The sequence below is a fragment of the Bufo gargarizans genome, chromosome 2, assembly GCF_014858855.1.
Source record: "Bufo gargarizans isolate SCDJY-AF-19 chromosome 2, ASM1485885v1, whole genome shotgun sequence".
Lineage (NCBI taxonomy): Eukaryota > Metazoa > Chordata > Amphibia > Anura > Bufonidae > Bufo > Bufo gargarizans.
In genome coordinates, this window is record NC_058081.1 from 214,013,874 (window position 1) to 214,033,854 (window position 19,981).

Sequence of the window (19,981 nt, forward strand, 5' to 3'; positions counted from 1 at the left end):
TTTTTCAACTTTTTTTTCACTTTATATTTTGTTCCACTTTGGGACTTGAACTTTTGCAGGTCTAATCCCTTTACAATGCATTCCAATAGTTCTGTATTGGAATGCATTGGCTCAATGATTTGAGCAGGCACCTTGTTCCGATCAACGGCCTGCCGGGTGGCGGTGATCGGAAATACACATGACGTATGGGTACGTCATGTGTCCTTAAGTACCAGGACAACATGCCGTAATGGTACGTTATGTGTCCTGAAGAGGTTAAAGGGGTTTCCAAGATCCTCTGGATAGGTCATCAGTATCTGATCAGTGGGGGTCCAACTCCTTGGACCCCGCCAATCAGCTGTTTGAGAAGGCAGTGGCACTCCTGTCAGCACCACTGCCTTATTGCAGCTTATAAAGCACATTGTATAGCGGCTGTGCTTGGTATCGCGCTCAGCCTCATTCACTTCAATGGGGCTGAGCTGCTCCTAGACCACTTGACACATGAACGTGTCATCAGTCGGCCTAGGAAAAGCTGGGAAAAGGCCGTGGCACTACTGCAAGTGCTGCTGCCTTCTCAAACAGCTGATCGGCGGTGATGCTGGGTGTTGGACCCCACCGATCAGATGTTGATGACCTATCGTGAGGATAAGTATAAAAATCTCAGAAAACCCCTTTGGTGGCGACTTTCCATACAATATTAAGATATTTAACATATACGTAAAACTAAGCTCCCTCATATCAGCTGCTCATTTATCTCGTTAGTGTTTTCTATGGGTACAAATCCACTGTTAAAAGGATTAATGCTATTTTATATATTAGTTATATCTTCTTAACACATATGGATGAGCACACAGTATCAAACCATCTGCAAATCGAAGCACCCATTTGTGATTCGTCTTCTGCAGGCAGTACACGTCCTCCAACATCTATTAGATTTGCAGTACAGCCAACACTGAGGAAACGGCTAGATCAGCATTCTCTGCACTTCCTGGCTGACTGATTTCCCTTGGAAAATGAAGGAGATTCTACAACTTCAGTATGTGCTGACTAGTGACCTTATACGATAATACAGCTCCAGAGGGTAATGCCCTCAAATTAAAAGCCGCAAAAATGTCATAATGGAACCATGCTCCCTTCATACAATACTACTCAAATTCTGCGCATTTATTTCTTAACGATAGGCTAGATTCAAAGTAAAACGTATGCTAAAACCATAACCAAGGTGGAAACACCGCCAAGTATTTCAAACTTCTAAAGGAAGCAGACTACTTTGGGTACTTATAATGATTTTATTTGGTTAGTGGGGGGGATAAAAAATTCCTCAATTCTGTTATCTTTTGGGTTTCCTTCACACAGCAAACACACTGCAGTATAAATTACATGTGAAGTTTATTCTGTGGGTTATTATGTTTACAGTGATACCAAATTATACGTCATACCAAAAATATACGTTTTCAAAAACAAAAATCATGATTTTTACAAAAAATCTTTTTGTGTGACCTTTTTCTGAGATCCTTTTTTTCTGTAAACGGAGCTGTGTAAGGCCTTGATTTTTTTTCAAGATAAATTGACGTTTTCAGTGGTACCATTTTGCGGAAAGTGTCACTTTTTTTTAGTGTTGTTTTTTTCTTTTCTATTATTGCAGTAGTTTGCAATAGAGGATACCTCTGTAATTCCAGCAAACCTAGCATGATGTATTACTAGGAAATATTTATACGTCTTATTAGCCCTTGTGCGGTGCAGTTATATGTTTTAAAGCCTTTTTTTGCGGTGTTTTAGTTGGAAATAAAGGGCTTATTAGTGGTTCAGCGATGCAGTTGTACGTTCTAGGGATCTACCTATGACCGATCTGTGAACTTTCAGGCCGATAGCCAATATTTATACCTATATTATGTGCATTTTCATAAAAAAATAAAAAAAATTCCTACACAAATCTGCTGAAAATGAACATGTTTATTGTTAATGTGTATATTTTTTTTGTTGTAAATCTTTCTTTCATTTATACTTCATTTTTTATTTTTTTTTACTAACTTTTATCCCCCTTAGGGGTTAGAACCCTTGTCCTATTCACCCTGATAGATCTCTATTAGGGTGAATAGGATCTCACACTCTCCCTGCTGCCCTGTGCATAGTACATACAGCAGCAGGGAGATTACCATGGCAGCCAGGGCTTCAGTAGCGTCCTGGCTGCCATGGTAACCGATCGGAGCCCCAGGCTTACACTGCTGGGGCTACGATCAGAAGCTGCCACTGCACCACCAATGAGGAGAGGGGACTGCCACCAATACTGGGGGCGTTTGGAGGGGGGGGCGGGCACACTGCACCACCAATGTCTTTAATACTGGGGTTGAGGGGATGGGGCACACTGCACCACCAGTGAAGGTAATTCGCCCATTAATTCATATACAGGAGGCGGGTGCTAGCTGCAGAATCATATAGCCATACCCGAAAGCTATGATCGGTAGCTGTGATCCACGGCAGTTAACATCTTAGGTGCGGCAGGAGTTAACTGTCACGGATTGCAGCTACTTGTCATAGAGGTCGGGTGCGGCTATATGATTCTGCAGCCAGCTCCCGCCTCCTGTTGAATTTGAATGAGTGAGTTAACATCATTGGTGGCGCAGTGACCACAGCCCATCCTCTTCTCCTCTCATTGGTGGCAGCGGCACAGGGGGGAGGGAGGGACTGCTTCCTTCTCCCCTGTGTTGCTGAGGGAACACGGATCGGGCTGAGAGCAGCGCGATACATGTTCCCAATTCGGTATAAATCTGCAAAATAGATGCGGATACTGATAACTTTGAAAATCCTGAATATCGGCCAATAATATCGGTAAAACCGATAATCGGTCGATCCCTAGTATGTTCTAAAGCCTTTTTTGGGGTGTATTAGTGGGAGAAAAAAGGGCTTATTTGCAGTTCAGCTGTGCAGTTGTATGTTCTAAAGCCATTTTTAGGGTGTATTAGTTGGGGGAAAAAAGGGCTTATTTGCCGTTGTGCGGTGAAGTGACAAAATTACTGCCTTTTTTCGGGTGTATTAGTAGGGAAAAAAAAGTCTAATTAGCCATTCAGCGGTGCAGTTATATATTCTAAAGCCTTTCTTGGGGTGTATTAGTGGGGGAAAAAAAGGTCTTATTTGCCATTCAGCAGTGCAGTTATATGTTTTAAAGCCACCACAGTGTCCTCAGGCTCCACTGCAGGGACAATTCACAGTGCTCCTCCAGCACACCACATGTGCAGGGCACGACGGTGTCACGCTGTTCTACACCTCGTTTGCCTGATCGAATGGAGTCACACAGAGGAGGAACTGCTCTGTGTCCATCATCAAGAAATCTAATTCTGGCTTTCTCTGCGACAACAAGAAGAACATGGTGTCGACGCTGCGTCAAGGAGGGCTGAGTCATGCTCCCTGCATGGCACACGTGTTCAATCTGGTTGTCAAGCAGTTCCTGAAGTCTTCCATCCATCTGCAAGACATCCTAAAAATGGCCAGGAAACTTTGCATGCACTTCAGCCACTCGTACAACGCCAAACACACCCTCCTTGAGCTGTAGCGGCAGAACGGCGTCTCCCAACATAGGCTGATATGCGATGTTTCCACCAGTTGGAATTCCACCCTCCATATGTAGGACCAACTATACGAACAGAGAAAGGCCATAAACGATTTCTTGATGATTCAAGCAGACAGGAGTACTCCCCTGTGTAACTTCAATGGCAGCTCATGTGTGACACCTGATGTTTGCTCAGGCGCTTTGAGGATGGCACGTTATTTGTGGCCACCAGGACTACGGGATGAACGACGTCATTCCACTGCCTTATATCCTGAAAACAGATGCTGGTAAATCTGGCTGGTCAGGGGGACTAGAGACGTCGCACCTAATTTCTCACGGCCACGAGCACTGTGGGGGCTGAACTGGAGGAGGAGGAGGACATTGGAGCATAAGCAATCTGTAGCGAAATGGGTGGCTTTTCTACACAGGTGTATGGAGCGGAGGAGCAGGAGCAGCCGTAGGAGCAAGAGGGAGATGAGGAAGATGAGGCAGATGACCCAAGCACACCGTGGCAGTATGCAGTGGAGATGGAGGCAGGGAGTCCCTCCGAGCCACTTGCACAAATGGCCAGCTGCATGCTCACTTGCTTAGGTAGTGACAGCAGAATTCAGCATTCGGCAGAGGGATGACTTCTGGCTCTCCACCTTGCTGGACCCTTGCTACCAGTCCAAAAATAGGGGCCTTTTTTACACCCGCTGAGAGGGAGGACAAACTGAACTACTACAAACACACACTATTAGCCAGTTGGCCGCTGCCTATCTGTGACAACATGTGCTCTCGTTCCACTGCCATGGCTGCTGTGACGGGGTGGGGGCTAGGAGCAGTACCAGCTCCATCAGCAGCAACTTGAGTGTAGAGTTGATGATGAGCAGCTTTATTAACCCGCCTAGTGAAGAAACTACTCACCAGCAGCAGCAGCTAGACCAGGAGCAGAAGCTGAACCAGCAGGTGGTGGCATACTTTGACAGCACGTTGCCACCCCACATTGAAGATCCGCTGGACTACTGGGCAGCCAAACTGGATTTGTGGCCGCAACTGTCCGAGTTTGCCCTGGAAAAGCTGTCCTGCCAGGCCAGTAGCGTGGCATCAGAGCGGGTGTTTAGTGCAGCAGGGGCCATAGTTACCCCAAGGAGAACTCACCTATACACCCAAATCGTGGGAAGACTGACCTTTGTCAAGATGAATCAGGCGTGGATCAGCCAGGATTTCCACCCACCAATGCCTGATACATCAGATTAGATCATCCATGCTGCCTCACCCAAACCATGACAAAAGAGACTGGTTTCCTTTGGCTACCTGCTTCAGCTACTATTCTGATGCTGCCACCCGCCTGATGCCCTACATCTAATGCCAAGTGCTCCTTCTTACACCCACCATCGTCAGCGGGTACGGTTATTGACACTCACCTCCCCACTCTGTGGTCTCATGATGCTACTGCCACCTCCACACTATGTCACCTTGCCACTCTGTGGCCTCCTCATGCTGCTGCCAAATCACCACTATGTCACTGGGCCACTCTGTGGACTTCTCCCCACTCCATGACTGGGCCACTAAATTTGCCTTTTTGGCCTGGTTGACATCATCATTTATTTGACCCTTCTTCTGATCTGTCAGAAGGAAGGAAAAATGAGACAGATCCTGTCTATGTAACAGCTGTAAGGCCTGTATGACATGGTCTCTATTTTGCATCAGAATTGGCTTATGATTTGGTAGCTAAAAGCAGGAGTGGGTACAAAGCACAGAAGACATGCAAATATTCCATTCTCGTGTAATCTCTGTTTTGGATCCACTCCTGTTTTTTTTGGGCTTTAGCAATACTGTTAAATTACTGACCAAATGCTGACCGAGTAAATGTGGATGCTCAACAGACAGGATCCTTTTTTTGGGGGGTTATTGTTCAGACAGATCAGAGAAAGGGCAAAATAATCAGCGACGTCAACACAAACCTACTGCTGACACCCTCTCCACTCTATCGGGGGGGGGGCTCTACTTGTACAAGCAATTAATAGAACAGGTTATGTAGACATCTATGTGGAATCAGCTGACGACGGTGTAAAAGGAGTGCGCTTCCTCTTGACGCTAACATTGACCTGTAATGTTGAGTTCACACTTGAGTTATTTAGTCAGTTTTGGCCTCGTAACTGACCAAATAAGTGAAAAGTGCAGTGATTCTAAGGGCAACGCCTGTCATCTGCATGTCATACTGCGTCACAGTATTATTTCACTACCACAGCAGACTCCTATATGTGTTACTGCAAGGCACAGTGTTCTACACCACTATACAGACTCTCTGCAGCTAGGCAATAGCCAATTTTTACCGCGATTCGCCACAAATAAATTCGGATCAAATCGAGTCTTTTCAGAAAATTCAGCAAACCGGATTATTGAGAAATTCGCTCATCTCTAGCTATGAGCAACTAAGCCAGTTCTACTTTACACCAGTTTGATAAATTACCCCAAAATCTTTGCATTGCAGTGTATTAAGTCTGTCACTGTAATGCTAACAGACATCTCACTACACCCTGTCTCAGGCCTGATAGGTGTAGGAAGCTGGCAAACTGGGAACCTTCCCTAGGTCCCCAACTACTATAACAATCTTTCGCCTTTATGGCTGCAGAGGTGACCTTCTGTGGACAGACATCACCATGCATCCAATCATTGGCCTCAAAAGTGTATGGGATGATTGGCTGCAGAAGTAACGTGGTGTGCATAGACTGTCACTGCTGCAAGCACAGCGCCGAACGCAGCAAGGGAGAAAAGTATAAGTATCACGTCTTTTGTTATTTTAGACCGGACAACTGATGTCAGAGTTTTTATTTAACTTTGACCACCCCTCTAAATAGGTTATAAAAAGTCACTTTACCCGCTTCTATTCTTATCCTGGTTCCACTGCCCCACACGACTGGTGGATTTAATATACAGGTGACGGTGTAGCTCATCAATCAGAACCGAGTGCATGTTCATCTTCTTACTGTGAAGTTCAAGACGTAGGTCACTAAGACCTTCCACCTGGCGTAAAGGTCCTTCTAATGAATCCACTGCTGACACCTAGACCAGAAGCAAACAGAAGCAAACTATATAAATGTGCAATACGCTAGGATCATTAGTTTCTCTTCATAATATGTTATGGAAGTTGTGTCTAACTTTATGTGACAATCAATGAATGTGGGAATGAAAGGAAAGAGCGCCTATGGTTCTGAAGAGACACATTCTAGAAGAATTGAGATAGAAGACACAGAAAAGTAAAACACCACAATATTTAATAAAAGTCCTGTACTAAACATTTCCTTTTTTTTCTATATATATATATATATATATATATATATATATAATGGAAAAAATTGGACAGCACTCCAGACGGTATCTTCGGTAAAGCAGATAAAGTTTAATCACCCATGTGGTGGCAGCAAAAAAGCAACGTTTCGGCTCTACATGAGCCTTTCTCCCTTGAGAAAGGCTCATGTAGAGCCGAAACGTTGCTTTTTTGCTGCCACCACATGGGTGATTAAACTTTATCTGCTTTACCGAAGATACCGTCTGGAGTGCTGTCCAATTTTTTCCATTGTCTATTGTGGGTAAGCTCCAGTTGCCATCCTTGGACTCTGCACCCAATTTTTCCATAGGTGGTGCTGCCGGTAGATTTTTATACTTTATATATATATATATATATATATATACACACACTTTGTTATTTGGTTTTCAAATATATCAGTGTAAAGTAAAACGGGACAGCGCACAGTAATAGTCTCTAAGTCGTGTTCTCTCAGGAACGAATAATAAAAAGAAAGAAAACTAGAAATATAACCAAAAGAAATTAACAAGCAATGGATTACACAGCCACAGAGTAAAGTCTCCTAATCACACTGTGAGGGACGTCCTTTTGTAAATGGCGTGAGAATGAAGTGACCCCATGTGTAAAGGAAGTTATTAATGGTCTAATAATCTAATAATTACCAAGAGTCTAATCAGGCAACAGCTAGTCCTCGGTGCAATGAAGTCCACCATTGCTGGTAAAAGGATTTTCTATTTGCCTCTCTGATATGTTAATATTTTTTCAAAGATAAAATTGTCTGACACTATGGATTGCACCCAGTGGCGTAACTAGAATTGACTGGGCCCCACAGCAAATTTTTGAATGGGGCCCCCCTAACTTACCAAGTAACTTCTTCACAGCCCCTTTCTTTTTATGCAAGATCGATCTCTCAGACCAGGCCAGCAGCTTCTCCATCCAATTCGTACACTTTATATACTGTCCCTTTATATAATGTCATTGTATAATACTATTCAGGGGGCCCCGACAATAAAATTCTTTAGTCCTCCTCCTGGGTGGGCCCCTTCTTAGTCCAGGCTCCAAAGCAGACGCTTCCACTATAGCTATGCACCTGACTGCATCTCTGCTAATGTTGATATTAAAGGGATACTTCCAATGACTAGCTATTAAGAGACTAGATTAGTGGAATATGTGACATACAAGCTACAATTTACCGGAAAGGTCTCGATACCCAGTAACAATAGGGTCAGCTCAAGGGATAGATGGGTCATTGAAGGAGTCAGCTGCCGAAGGATGGTGGTAATTGCATGCCAAAATGGAGTCAGCGTCATACAGGACCAAAAAAACAGAATTAGACTTAGGCTACTTTCACACTAGCGTTCGGGTTTCCGCTCGTGAGCTCCGTTTGAAGGAGCTCACGAGCGGACCCGAACGCAGCCGTCCAGCCCTGATGCAGTCTGAATGGAGGCGGATCCACTCAGACTGCATCAGTCTGGCGGCGTTCAGCCTCCGCTCCGCTCGCCTCCGCACGGACAGGCGGACAGCTGAACGCTGCTTGCAGCGTTCGGGTGTCCGCCTGGCCGTGCGGAGGCGTGCGGATCCGTCCAGACTTTCAATGTAAGTCAATGGGGACGGATCCGTTTGAAGATGCCACAATGTGGCTCAATCTTCAAACGGATCCGTCCCCCATTGACTTTACATTGAAAGTCTGGACGGATCCGTACTAGGCTATTTTCACACTTAGCTGTTCTATGCTAAAAATAATGCAGACGGATCCGTTCTGAACGGAGCCTCCGTCTGCATTATTATGAGCGGATCCGTTCAGAACGGATCCGCCCGAACGCTAGTGTGAAAGTAGCCTTACTGGCAATTCCTTTTCCATGAATTCACCATGATGGCAAGATAGGAGATTGATCCCTGACCTTTGTAGGAGCAGGAAAGCAGAGAAAGGTTAAATTGCCCCCGCTCCCCACCCTCTTCAGTGTTTACCAGATTACTATAGTAACCCTTCACCTAGGTATATACACACTTTTTATTTTTTTAGTATTTCCTCTATAATTTACAGGAAGCATAATTCCGGGTACTCATAACTGTCTGATGTCTATCCCCTTTTCTTTCTTTTTTTTTGGGGTGGGAATTCCGTTGCCGTCATGGTAGATTCATGGAAAAGGAATTATCGGTAAGTCTAATTCAGTTTTTCCCATTTCACCACCATGACAGCAAGATAGGAGACCTATCAGATTATTCAATTAAGATGGACCTTCCTAGCAAATGATAGGTCTGAAGATCCTGACAAGTCAAGTCTGTAGTGTTTTATGAAGGTATGAATGTTGGACCAAGTCGCGGCCCTACATATCTTCTCCAATGAAGCACCCTCTCTTTCTGCATAGGAAGAAGATACCGCCCTGGTGGAATGGGCCCTAACTTTCACAGGGCAAGGAAGATTTCGGAGACTATAACAGTCATGGATAGTTTGCTTTATCCACCTGGCGATGGAGGCCCTAGAGGCAGCTTTCCCTTTATTTTTCCCTCCGAACTGTACCAACAGGTTATCAACCTTCCTGAAGTCTCTAGTTACTTCCAGATATCTCATCACAACTTGTTTAACATCTAAGGAATGGAATTCCTCTTTTTTGTTTTTCGGGTTATTACAAAATGATGACAGCACTATTTCCTGGTTTCTATGGAAGTCTGACACTACCTTCGGAAGAAATCCTGAATCTGGTTTAAGAATCACTCTATCATCCCTGATAGTTAAAGGGATTGGCCACCTTCTGGTTATTGTTGACCAATGTGCTTGTATGATTATTACATGGCACTTACTAATATAGTCTTTGTTGAAATTATGCACCATTTTCTATATTTCATGAGGTATAGCCCCCTTGTTTACCAAATCTTTTGTGCTGTCCACACAGAGGTCCTGTCCATAAGATGGTTGCTGATGGAGGGTCATGTGACCAGGCAAATCACCTCCATGCGATGTCTCTTCTGTTCAAATACGCTGCACCTGCCATCTGCACTTGTTCTGTTGAGAGTTTAGTGTAAGTGCAGCATATTTGAATGGAGGAGACATCACATGGAGGTCATTTGTCTGGTCACATGACCCTCTATCAGCAGCCATCTTATGGACAGGATCCTTGTGTGAACAGCACAAAAGACTTGGCAAACAAAGGAGAATACCTTATGAAATAAAGAAAATGGGGCAGAATGTCAAAGACTATATTAGTAAGTGCCATATAATCATCTCACAAACACATTGGGCACAAGTAGCCATAAAGTGGTCAACCCCTTTAAGTATGGATGTCTGGTAAAGAGGGCTTGAATTTCACCTATTCCCCTAGCTGATGTACAGTTATTGCTATGAGGAAAACAGTTTTGAAAGAGAGCATACATCCCATAACAGCTAAAAAGGACTTTTTGATAGACCCTTGAGTACTATGTTTAGATCCCAAGTTGGGATTCAAGGTCTAACAAAAGGTTTTAAGAAATTTTTATTTTCTGGTCTAAGAAAGTCTGTTTCTTGTCCCAGCATCTCCGTAACCATAGCTGGAGAGCTATAACCATAGCTGGAGAGCCTAAAAGGCTCATTTCCTCTCTGATGGAGCATAGATTCCTTTTTTGGAACATTTGGACCTTTTCTTTTAGATCTACTGTCTTTTCTTCTAGAAGAAAGGAAGATTGTTTTTGAGAATCCAGGAGAATTCCTAAAATTTTTATTTTTGTTTGGGGAAGAAGACATAGAAACATAGAATGTGTCGGCAGATAAGAACCATTTGGCCCATCTAGTCTGCCCAATATATCTGAATCCTATGAATAGTCCCTCGCCCTATCTTATATGAAGGATAGCCTTATGCCTATCCCATGCATGCTTAAACTCCTTCACTGTATTTGCAGCTACCACTTCTGCAGGAAGGCTATTCCATGCATCCACTACTCTCTCAGTAAAGTAATACTTCCTGATATTACTTTTAAACCTTTGCCCCTCTAATTTAAAACTGTGTCCTCTTGTGGTAGTTTTTCTTCTTTTAAATATGCTCTCCTCCTTTACCGAGTTGATTCCCTTTATGTATTTAAAAGTTTCTATCATATCCCCTCTGTCTCTTTCTTCCAAGCTATACATATTAAGGTCCTTTAACCTTTCCTGGTAAGTTTTATCCTGCAATCCATGTACTAGTTTAGTAGCTCTTCTCTGAACTCTCTCTAGAGTATCTATATCCTTCTGGAGATATGGCCTCCAGTACTGCGCACAATACTCCAAGTGAGGTCTCACCAGTGTTCTGTACAGCGGCATAAGCACTTCACTCTTTCTACTGCTTATACCTCTCCCTATACATCCAAGCATTCTGCTGGCATTTCGTGCTGCTCTATTACATTGTCTTCCCACCTTTAAGTCTTCTGAAATAATTACTCCTAAATCCCTTTCCTCAGATACTGAGGTCAGGACTGTGTCAAATATTCTATATTCTGCCCTTGGGTTTTTACGCCCCAGGTGCATTATCTTGCACTTATCCACATTAAATTTCAGTTGCCAGAGTTCTAACCATTCTTCTAGTTTTCCTAAATCCTTTTCCATTTGGCGTTTCCCTCCAGGAACATCAACCCTGTTACATGATTTTTTTTAAATTTACAAATTAATCCCAAATCCTCTAGTAGGGATAGGAAGGATTTTAGGTCTCTTTCCATCTTTTCCCCGGAGTTTGCCAGTAATAGGAAATCGTCTAAGTATGGTATTATCAGTAGACTTTGTTTGCTTAGGTGATCTACCATTTCTACTACTATTTTGGTGAAAGAGGCTGCTGAAATACCGAAAGGGAGAGCCATAAACTGAAAATGATGAACCTTCCCTGTACTATCTCTTAGCGTGAATCTCAAGAATATTTGAGACTGCTGTCTGATTGGTACATGATAATATGCGTCCTTAAGATCTATCGTGCAGATTAACGCACTCTGACCTATCAATAGAATTGTGGACGCCAAGGACTCCATTTAGAATTTTCTGTATAGGATGTTCTTGTTCAGTTCCTTTAGATTTATTATTGCCCTGAATGTCTGGCTTGGCCACTAAGAATAGGGTGGAGTAAAAACCCTCTCTTTCTCTTGACAGTGGGGAACTTGTGTAATGGCTCCCAGACTTAACATTTCCAGTACCCCCTTCCAAAATCTTTCTCTTAGTAGAATGGATGGTGGGGATGTTATAATAAATTTCTTTGGGGGAAGAGAGGAAAACTCTATCTTGTATCCTTTTGTGACTATATCTAAAACTCATGGGTTTGAGGCAATTTCTTCCCATTGAGATAGGAAACCTCTTAGTCTTCCCCCAATCCTGGCATCATTGTTTTTCGCTGGTTTTATTTTGTATATTAAAGAGGAACCCCCTACCTCGACCACCTTTTGGGTAGCTCCACTTCCCCATTTTTCCTTTTCCCCTGTAGGGTCTGTCTCTCCCCCCATATGGACGAAAGGAAAAAAAATTCTTTGAGATTTCTCTTCAGAAAACCCTTTTTTCTTATTAGTCACTTTTTCCAGGATTTTGTCTAGAACTGATCCAAAGACATATTCCCCAGAAAAAGCGATGGAACAGAGCTTCATTTTTGAAGCCTTGTCACCCGACCAGGACTTCCTCCATAAGGCCCTTCTAGCGGAGTTAGAAAGTGCTGCGTCCCTGGCAGCGAACCTAACTGTCTCAGCCGAGGCATCTGCTAAGAAGGCTGTGGCAGATCTTAGAAGGGGCAGAGAATTAAAAATTTCCTCTCTCTGGGTTTTATTTTTTAGATGGTTTTCTAGCTCGTTTAACCACAAGTACATAGATCTTGCCACCAAAGTTGCCGTAATGTTGGTCTTGATACTGTACATAGCTGCTTCCCATGCCTTACACAGGAGACTATCAGCCTTTCTCTCTATTGGGTCCCGCAGCTGGGAAGAATCTTCAAATGGTAGGGAGGTCTTTTTGTTTACCTTCGCTACCTGCATATCAATCTTAGGAATATCGTCAAACAAATTTGACTCGGAGGGATCAAACAGGAGCCTGTTTCTAAATTCTTTCGAAATAGCCAGGCGTTTTTCTGGTTCTGACCATTTGTCTAGAATCATCTCCTTTATATTCTCATTTATGGGGAAGAGCTTTGATCTTTTAGTTCTTAACCCCCAGAACACCTCTTCCTGAATTGAGTGTGGCTTCTGGACCTCTTCAATGCCCATTGTGGCCCTTACTGCTTTCAGTAGGTCTGCCATTTCCTCAGAAGAAAAGTTGAATTTTTTTGCGTCCTCTACAATCTCCACTTCAGAAAGGGGGTCGTCGTCCTCCCTCCGCCTTGAAGGCTCGGCTTCGTCCATTTCATCCTTGGATTCGGAGGAGGAAGGGACCCGGACTGGCATCTTTTAGTAAAGTCAGGGAGGATTTAACTTCATCACGAATTAGTGTTCTAAGTTCCTCCATCATTAATGGTTGTTCCTCTCTCAACATCTGAAATACATTCCTTGCACAATTTTTTAGAATGCTGCTCAGGAAGTTTTTTTAAACACGAGATGCACTTAACACTCTTTTTGGGTCCTTTTTGAGCCTCCTTAGCACCCTATTGAGAAGAGTGGAACAATCAGCCAATATACCCCTCTGTTTAACAGTGTGTATAGTTTAAGAACATTCTCTTATGTAAGCTCCTTTACTATAATTAGTATGCAGTTTGTGTTTCACCATGTGGGGACTTTCTGTCATCAGTCAGGAGTGTCCAGCTCTCTAGGGTGCCCAAGGTGCCGACATCTCAGTGGATATGATCCTCAGACCTCAGATTAGAATCCACCATGGCTTTCTGCATTTTTCAATTTGCCGCCGGTGAAACACTTCCGGAACGCCCCTTCGCATCATTACGTCACCGGAAGTTACAACAGACGCTGCCATCAAGTGGGGGACTCCGGCTCACATCTGCTTATCCTCAGCAGGGGAAAGGAATACGCGCGGAATACGCAACCCGCGCCGGACACAGTCATCCAAAAAACAGATGCGAGGTTCGCATTCTCTCCCCTGCCCAGCTTTGGAATCATACTGCCAGCAAACAGGGGAGTTCTTCGCAGTGATTCCCAAGTCAAGGGAGGCTCCTGCCGCCGATGAGTCCACGCTGGCCAGGTATTAGATCCACCTTTACCTCCCTGACGACCAGAGGCCTTTCTCTGACCCGTCCACTATAGGGGGCAGGAAAACACTGAAAAGGGTGGGGGCAGGGGCAATTTAACCTTTCTCTGTTTTCCTGCCCCTACAGAGGTCAGGGGTCAATCTCCTATTTTGCCGTCATGGTGGTGAAATGGGAAAAATATGGTATACTGAGCCTATGTTCCCACATTCTCTCCAATACATGGACACATTGGGGTATACACAGTCGCTGTCGGGTATAGTACCAGCGGAGCAGAAGCTTATGCACAGTGCCTTGCAAAAGTATTTACCCCCCTTGACTTTTTTCATATTTTGTTACATTACAGCATTAAGTTCAATGTTTTGTTAATCAAAATTTTATGTGATGGATCAGAACACAATAGTCTAAGTTGGTGAAGTGAAATGAGAAAAATATATAAATAAAACCATTGTTTAGAAATAGAAAACAGAAAATTGTAAATGTGCGTATGTATTCCCCCCCTTTGTTAGGAAGCCCATAAACAGCTTCGGAGCAACCAATTACCTTCAGAAGTCACATAATTAGTGAAATGATGTCTACCTGTGTGCAATCTAAGTGTCACATGATCTGTCATTACATATGCACACCTTTTTTGAAAGGCCCCAGAGGCTGCAACACCTAAGCAAGAGGCATCACTAACCAAACACTGCCATGAAGACCAAGGAACTCCAAACAAGTAAGGGACAATGTTGTTGAGAAGTACAAGTCAAGGTTAGGTTCACCTTCCAGCAGGACAATGTTCCCAAACACACTGCTAAAGCAACACTTGAACGGGCTCATTTTCACCTTCAGGACCAGGCCATTTTTTGCAAATCTGACCAGTGTCACTTTAAGTGGTGATAACTTTAAAACGCTTTGACTTATCCAGGCCATTCTGAGATTGTTTTTTCGGCACATATTGTACTTCATGACACTGGTAAAATGAAGTAAAAAAAATACATTTTTATTTATAAAAAAAACAACAAATTTACCCAAAATTTGAAAAAAATTGCAAATTTCCAAGTTTCAATTTCTCTACTTCTATAATACATAGTAATACCTACAAAAATTGTTATTACTTTACATTCCCCATATGTCTACTTCATGTTTGGATCATTTTGGGAATGATATTTTATTTTGTGGGGATGTTACAAGGCTTAGAAGTTTAGAAGCAAATCTAGAAATTCTTAAGAAAAATTTTCAAAAACCCACTTTTTGGCAGATTTTCCATTTTAATCATTTTTTTCCAGTTACAAAGCAAGGGTTAACAGCCAAACAAAACATTATTTATGGCCCTGAATCTGTAGTTTACAGAAACACCCCATATGTGGTCGTAAACTGCTGTACGGGCACACGGCAGGGCGCAGAAGGAAAGGAATGCCATACGGTTTTTGGAAGGCAGATTTTGCTGGATTGGTTTTTTTGACACCATGTCCCATTTGAAGCCCCCCTGATGCACCCCTAGAGTAGAAACTCCATAAAAGTGACCCCATCTAAGAAACTACACCCCTCGAAGTATTCAAAACTGATTTTTACAAACTTTGTTAACCCTTTAGGTGTTCCACAAGAATGAATGGAAAATAGAGATACAATTTAAAAATTTCACTTTTTTTGGCCGATTTTCCATTTTAATATTTTTTTTACTTTTACAAAGCAAGGTTTTTTTTGGACACCATGTCCCATTTGAAGCCCCACTGATGCACCCCTAGAGTAGAAACTCCAAAAAAGTGACCCCATTTTAGAAACTACGTGATAGGGTGGAAGTTTTGTTGGTACTAGTTCAGGGTACATATGATTTTTGGTTGCTCTATATTACACTTTTTGTGAGGCAAGGTAACAAGAAATAACTTTTTTTTTTGTTATTTACAACATTCACCTGACAGGTTAGATCATGTGGTATTTTTATAGAGCAGGTTGTCACGGAAGCGGCGATACCTAATATGTATATTTTTTTTATTTATGTAAGTTATACACAATGATTTCATTTTTGAAACAAAAAAAATCATGTTTTGGTGTCTCCATAGTCTGAGAGCCATAGTTTTTTCAGTTTTGGGGCGATTATCTTAGGTAGGGTCTCATATTTTGTGGGATGAGATAACTGTTTGATTGGCATTATTTTGGGGTGCATATGACTTTTTGATCGCTTGCTATTACACTTTTTGTGATGTAAGGTGACAAAAAATAGTTTATTTAGCGCAGTTTTTATTTTTTACGGTGTTCATCTGACAGGTTAGATCATGTGGTATTTTTATAGAGCCAGTCGATACGGACGCGGCGATACCTAATATGTATATTTTTATTTATATAAGTTTTACACAATAATATCATTTTTGAAAAAAAATAAAAAATCATGTTATAGTGTCTTTATAGACTGAGACCCATAGGTTTTTTTTGGGCCATTGTCTCATGTAGGGGCTCATTTTTTGCGGGATGAGGTGACGGTTTGATTGGTACTATTTTGGCATAAATGCAACCTTTTTGATCACTTTTATTACCTTTTTTGGGAAGTAAGGTTGGCAGAATTTCAATTTCCTCATAGTTTTTATGGCGTTCACCGTGCGGGGAAAGTAACATGACCGTTTTATAGATCAGGTCGTTACGGACGCAGTAATACCTAATATGTGTAGTGTATTTTTATAAATTTTTTTTGTTCAGTGATAAATGTGTTATTTTATTTTTTCACTTTTTTTTGACCCAGACCCACTTGGTTCTTGAAGATCCAGTGGGTCTGATGTCTGTATAATACAGTACAGTACACTATAGTGTATTGTACTGTATTTTACTTACACTTTGTCTGAACAGATCTATGCCTTTCGCACAGATCTGTTCAGCACCATGGACAGCAGGATACCTGAGAAGGCGTCCTGTTGCCATGGGAACCTTCCCCGTCTGCCACAACTGAGCAGACGGGGAAGGAGGGGAGCTCCCTCCCTCTGTCATCCTATCCTGTCTGGGGGTTGCAAAGGCACAGCAGCCCCCCGATGGGAGAGGGAGGGAGCTCCCTGACTGTTAACCTTTTCCATGGAAAGGGTTAAACGGCTGACATCGCAGCACAGATGTCAGCCGTTTATACCAAAGTGTCAGCAATGTGCTAACACTCTGGTATATACCCACTGGACGCCAATGAATATTCAAGAGGAGGCGGGCGGGGGATCCCTCCCGCACCGCCTGCAACCCCCCTTTCCCATGCACCACCTGCTGACATAAAATCATTCAAGGGTGCAGGGGGGGTGAAAAAATCTTTTATTCTGGGCATTTTAAAGTTTCCGCGCGGATCAGAAACTGCAGAAAGCGCTGCAAACCGCAGGTCTGAATTGACCTGCGGTTTGCAGCGATCACAGATACGGGGGGGGGGGGGTCACAGGACCCCCCTCGGCATTGACCCTGGGTAACTGGCTGTTTGTAGCCGGGGACTCAGCGCTGTCACCATGTCTGCAGACATGGTGACAGTTTAATGCCATGACGAGTATACTTGTCATGGAGCGCTAAGTAGCAGTGCTCCATGACGAGTATACTCGTCATAGGTCCTTAACGTGTTAAGGATAAACATGTAAATGTGTTGGAATGGCCTAGTCAAAGCCCAGATCTCAATACAATAGAAAATCTGTGGTGAGACTTAAAGGGAACCTGTCACCTCTACCATGCTACCCTCAATGAGCGCGTTTCTAAAATGTTCATTGTGTTACCCTAAACATATAAATTACACTTTTAATTTAATTTGCAGACGAATTTAATAAGTATTATGCATTTCTGTACTTCCCGCCTTTTATGAAAATTAACATAAAAGAGTCATATCTTACTTGTCTGACCAGAGAAGAGTCATATTTTCAAGCTCTGACTCATCTCAGGTTAATTTGCATATGTATTAAATCAGTTTTTTTTACACAATAAAAGCACACAGCGCTATGGGGACTGGGTATTGCGGATGTGCTAGCGGACATCTAGCAACCCATGTCCTCAGCTCTATACCCAAATCCAGGTGACAGGTTCCCTTTAAAGCTTGCTGTTCACAAGCGCAAACCATCCAACTTACAGGAGCTGAAGCAGTTCTGCAAGGAGGAATGGGCAAAAATCCCAGTAGTAAGATGTGGCAAGCACATAGAGACTTATCCAAAGCGACTTGGAGCTGTGATTGCAGCAAAAGGTCGCTCTACAAAGTATTGACTTTAGGGGGGTGAATAGTTATGCACATTTACTTTTTCTGTTGTTATTTTATCCTATTCAAAGTTGTGGGCATGTTCTGTAAATTAAATCCTCAAACAAACCATGTTAATTTCAGGTTGTGAGGCACCAAAATAAGAAAAAAGTCAAGGGGGGGGGGGGGGTGACTACTTTTGCAAGGCACTCTAAACATTCCCTCTCAGGGATACAGGGTACAGATTATATGCTTCAAATAGGATATAGTAATCAAATTCATGGTACTCACCCATAAAGTAAAAACGTACTTTTATTTTAATGTATGGGCGAGTATCGCATATTCTATTACTGGATTATGAACTGCGATTTTGATTCGTGACACTGCACCACTTTTTGCCAACCTGCAATGAAATTATCTGGAGCAGATGTGAGCGGCAGTGAACATGTAGATATGTGGCCCCTTTAGGAGTTAAGATCTTTTCAAAAAGGAAAACAGGCGTAACAAACGTTGCCCAGGCAGTGAACTCTTTATCTGTCGCTCATCACATCTTTTATCATGAATTGATCGTTAGTTGGCAGCACGTCTCCACATCTAAATAATCGCTTATTCTAACACTTCATTAACCCATCCAATGCCTGTACAAGACTTTAAAGGGAACCAGTAATAATTAAAAGGCAAAACATTCTGCCGGCAGCATGTTATAGAGCAGGAGAAGCGGAGTTGATTTATATATAGTTTTATAGGAAAGGATTCAGTAAAACTTGTATATCATTCATTTATATTCCTGCTCATTCTGGGTATTGAAGTCCAGGAGGCGGTCCTATCAGTGATTGACAGCTAGCTCTGTATACACAGTCATAGAGGGGAGGATGTCAGTCACTGATAGGACCGCCTCCTTGTCTTCAAAGCCCAGAATGAGCAGGAATCTACATGAATGAAATACAAATTATAAAATTATACAGAATCTTTTCCCATTAAACTATATATCAATCTGCTCAGCTCCTCCTGCTCTATAACATGCTGCCTGCAGCTCAGACACCATGTTCAATGTGACAGGTTCCCTTTAATTTAAAATGGATGGCTGCCCATAATGGATTAGTTCTCTGGCAAGTAGGAAGATACCAATACTGTCCCCCACCACAAGGAATATCTGCTCATATATATATCTATCTATCTTTCTCCAGGTTTAATGGTCATTTTTAACAATTGTAAAGACAAGTATAAATAGAAAACAAAATGGGAAAGTGACGCATTCTGCCTCAAACCAGAGAAAAGGCTTCAATCCATAATTTATATTCTCCGTCAATATGGAAATGGTTTAGACAAAAGGGTAATTATTTTTATTAACATTCTGGCATTGTTGTAAAGCAATCAGGACAAAGTGAGCGGGAAAAGAGCATTTGGCATAAAATCATAAACAAATGTTCCAGTCGATGCATTTATTAGATACGGTCATTTACTCGCACCATTATCCTCTATGCAGAGGGTTTAGGTTTAAAATTGTTTTTCTACTAAAGCTTTTAGGAATAGTATGACACATGAAAAAAAAAAAAATTAAGGGTATAAATGCAAACCTTTCCCTGGTCACACCAAGGAGGTGAATAATATAATACAATCTTAGGGCTCATGGAGCGGACCGTGGTTTTTGTCCACATCCGATCGGCAATTCATTTAAACGGGGCCACAAAACATGTGGCCAGCACACAGTGGGCTGTCTGCATCCGTATGTCCATTCCGTGGTCTTGCAAAAAAAAATTAAAAAAATTAAATATGTCCTATTCTTGTCTGTTTTGCAGAAAAGTATAGGACAGTTCTCAAGTGGGCAGGACGTTCCATTTTGCAAAACGTGGAACGTACACCGTCGGTTTCAATGTTTTGCGGATTCGCAAACTCTGAACCGGAAA

At 42.5% G+C, this 19,981-nt stretch overlaps 1 protein-coding gene across 1 annotated transcript in view; it reads right to left on the reverse strand.

The window, feature by feature from the left end:
• Positions 1-19,981, reverse strand: part of EXOC4 (exocyst complex component 4) — a 499,321-nt gene that overhangs the window by 431,553 nt on the left and 47,787 nt on the right. Inside the window, exon 4 of the mRNA XM_044279994.1 lies at positions 6,390-6,574. Within this exon, the coding sequence (XP_044135929.1) occupies positions 6,390-6,574 (185 nt within the window). The remainder of the gene's footprint in view (positions 1-6,389; positions 6,575-19,981) is intronic.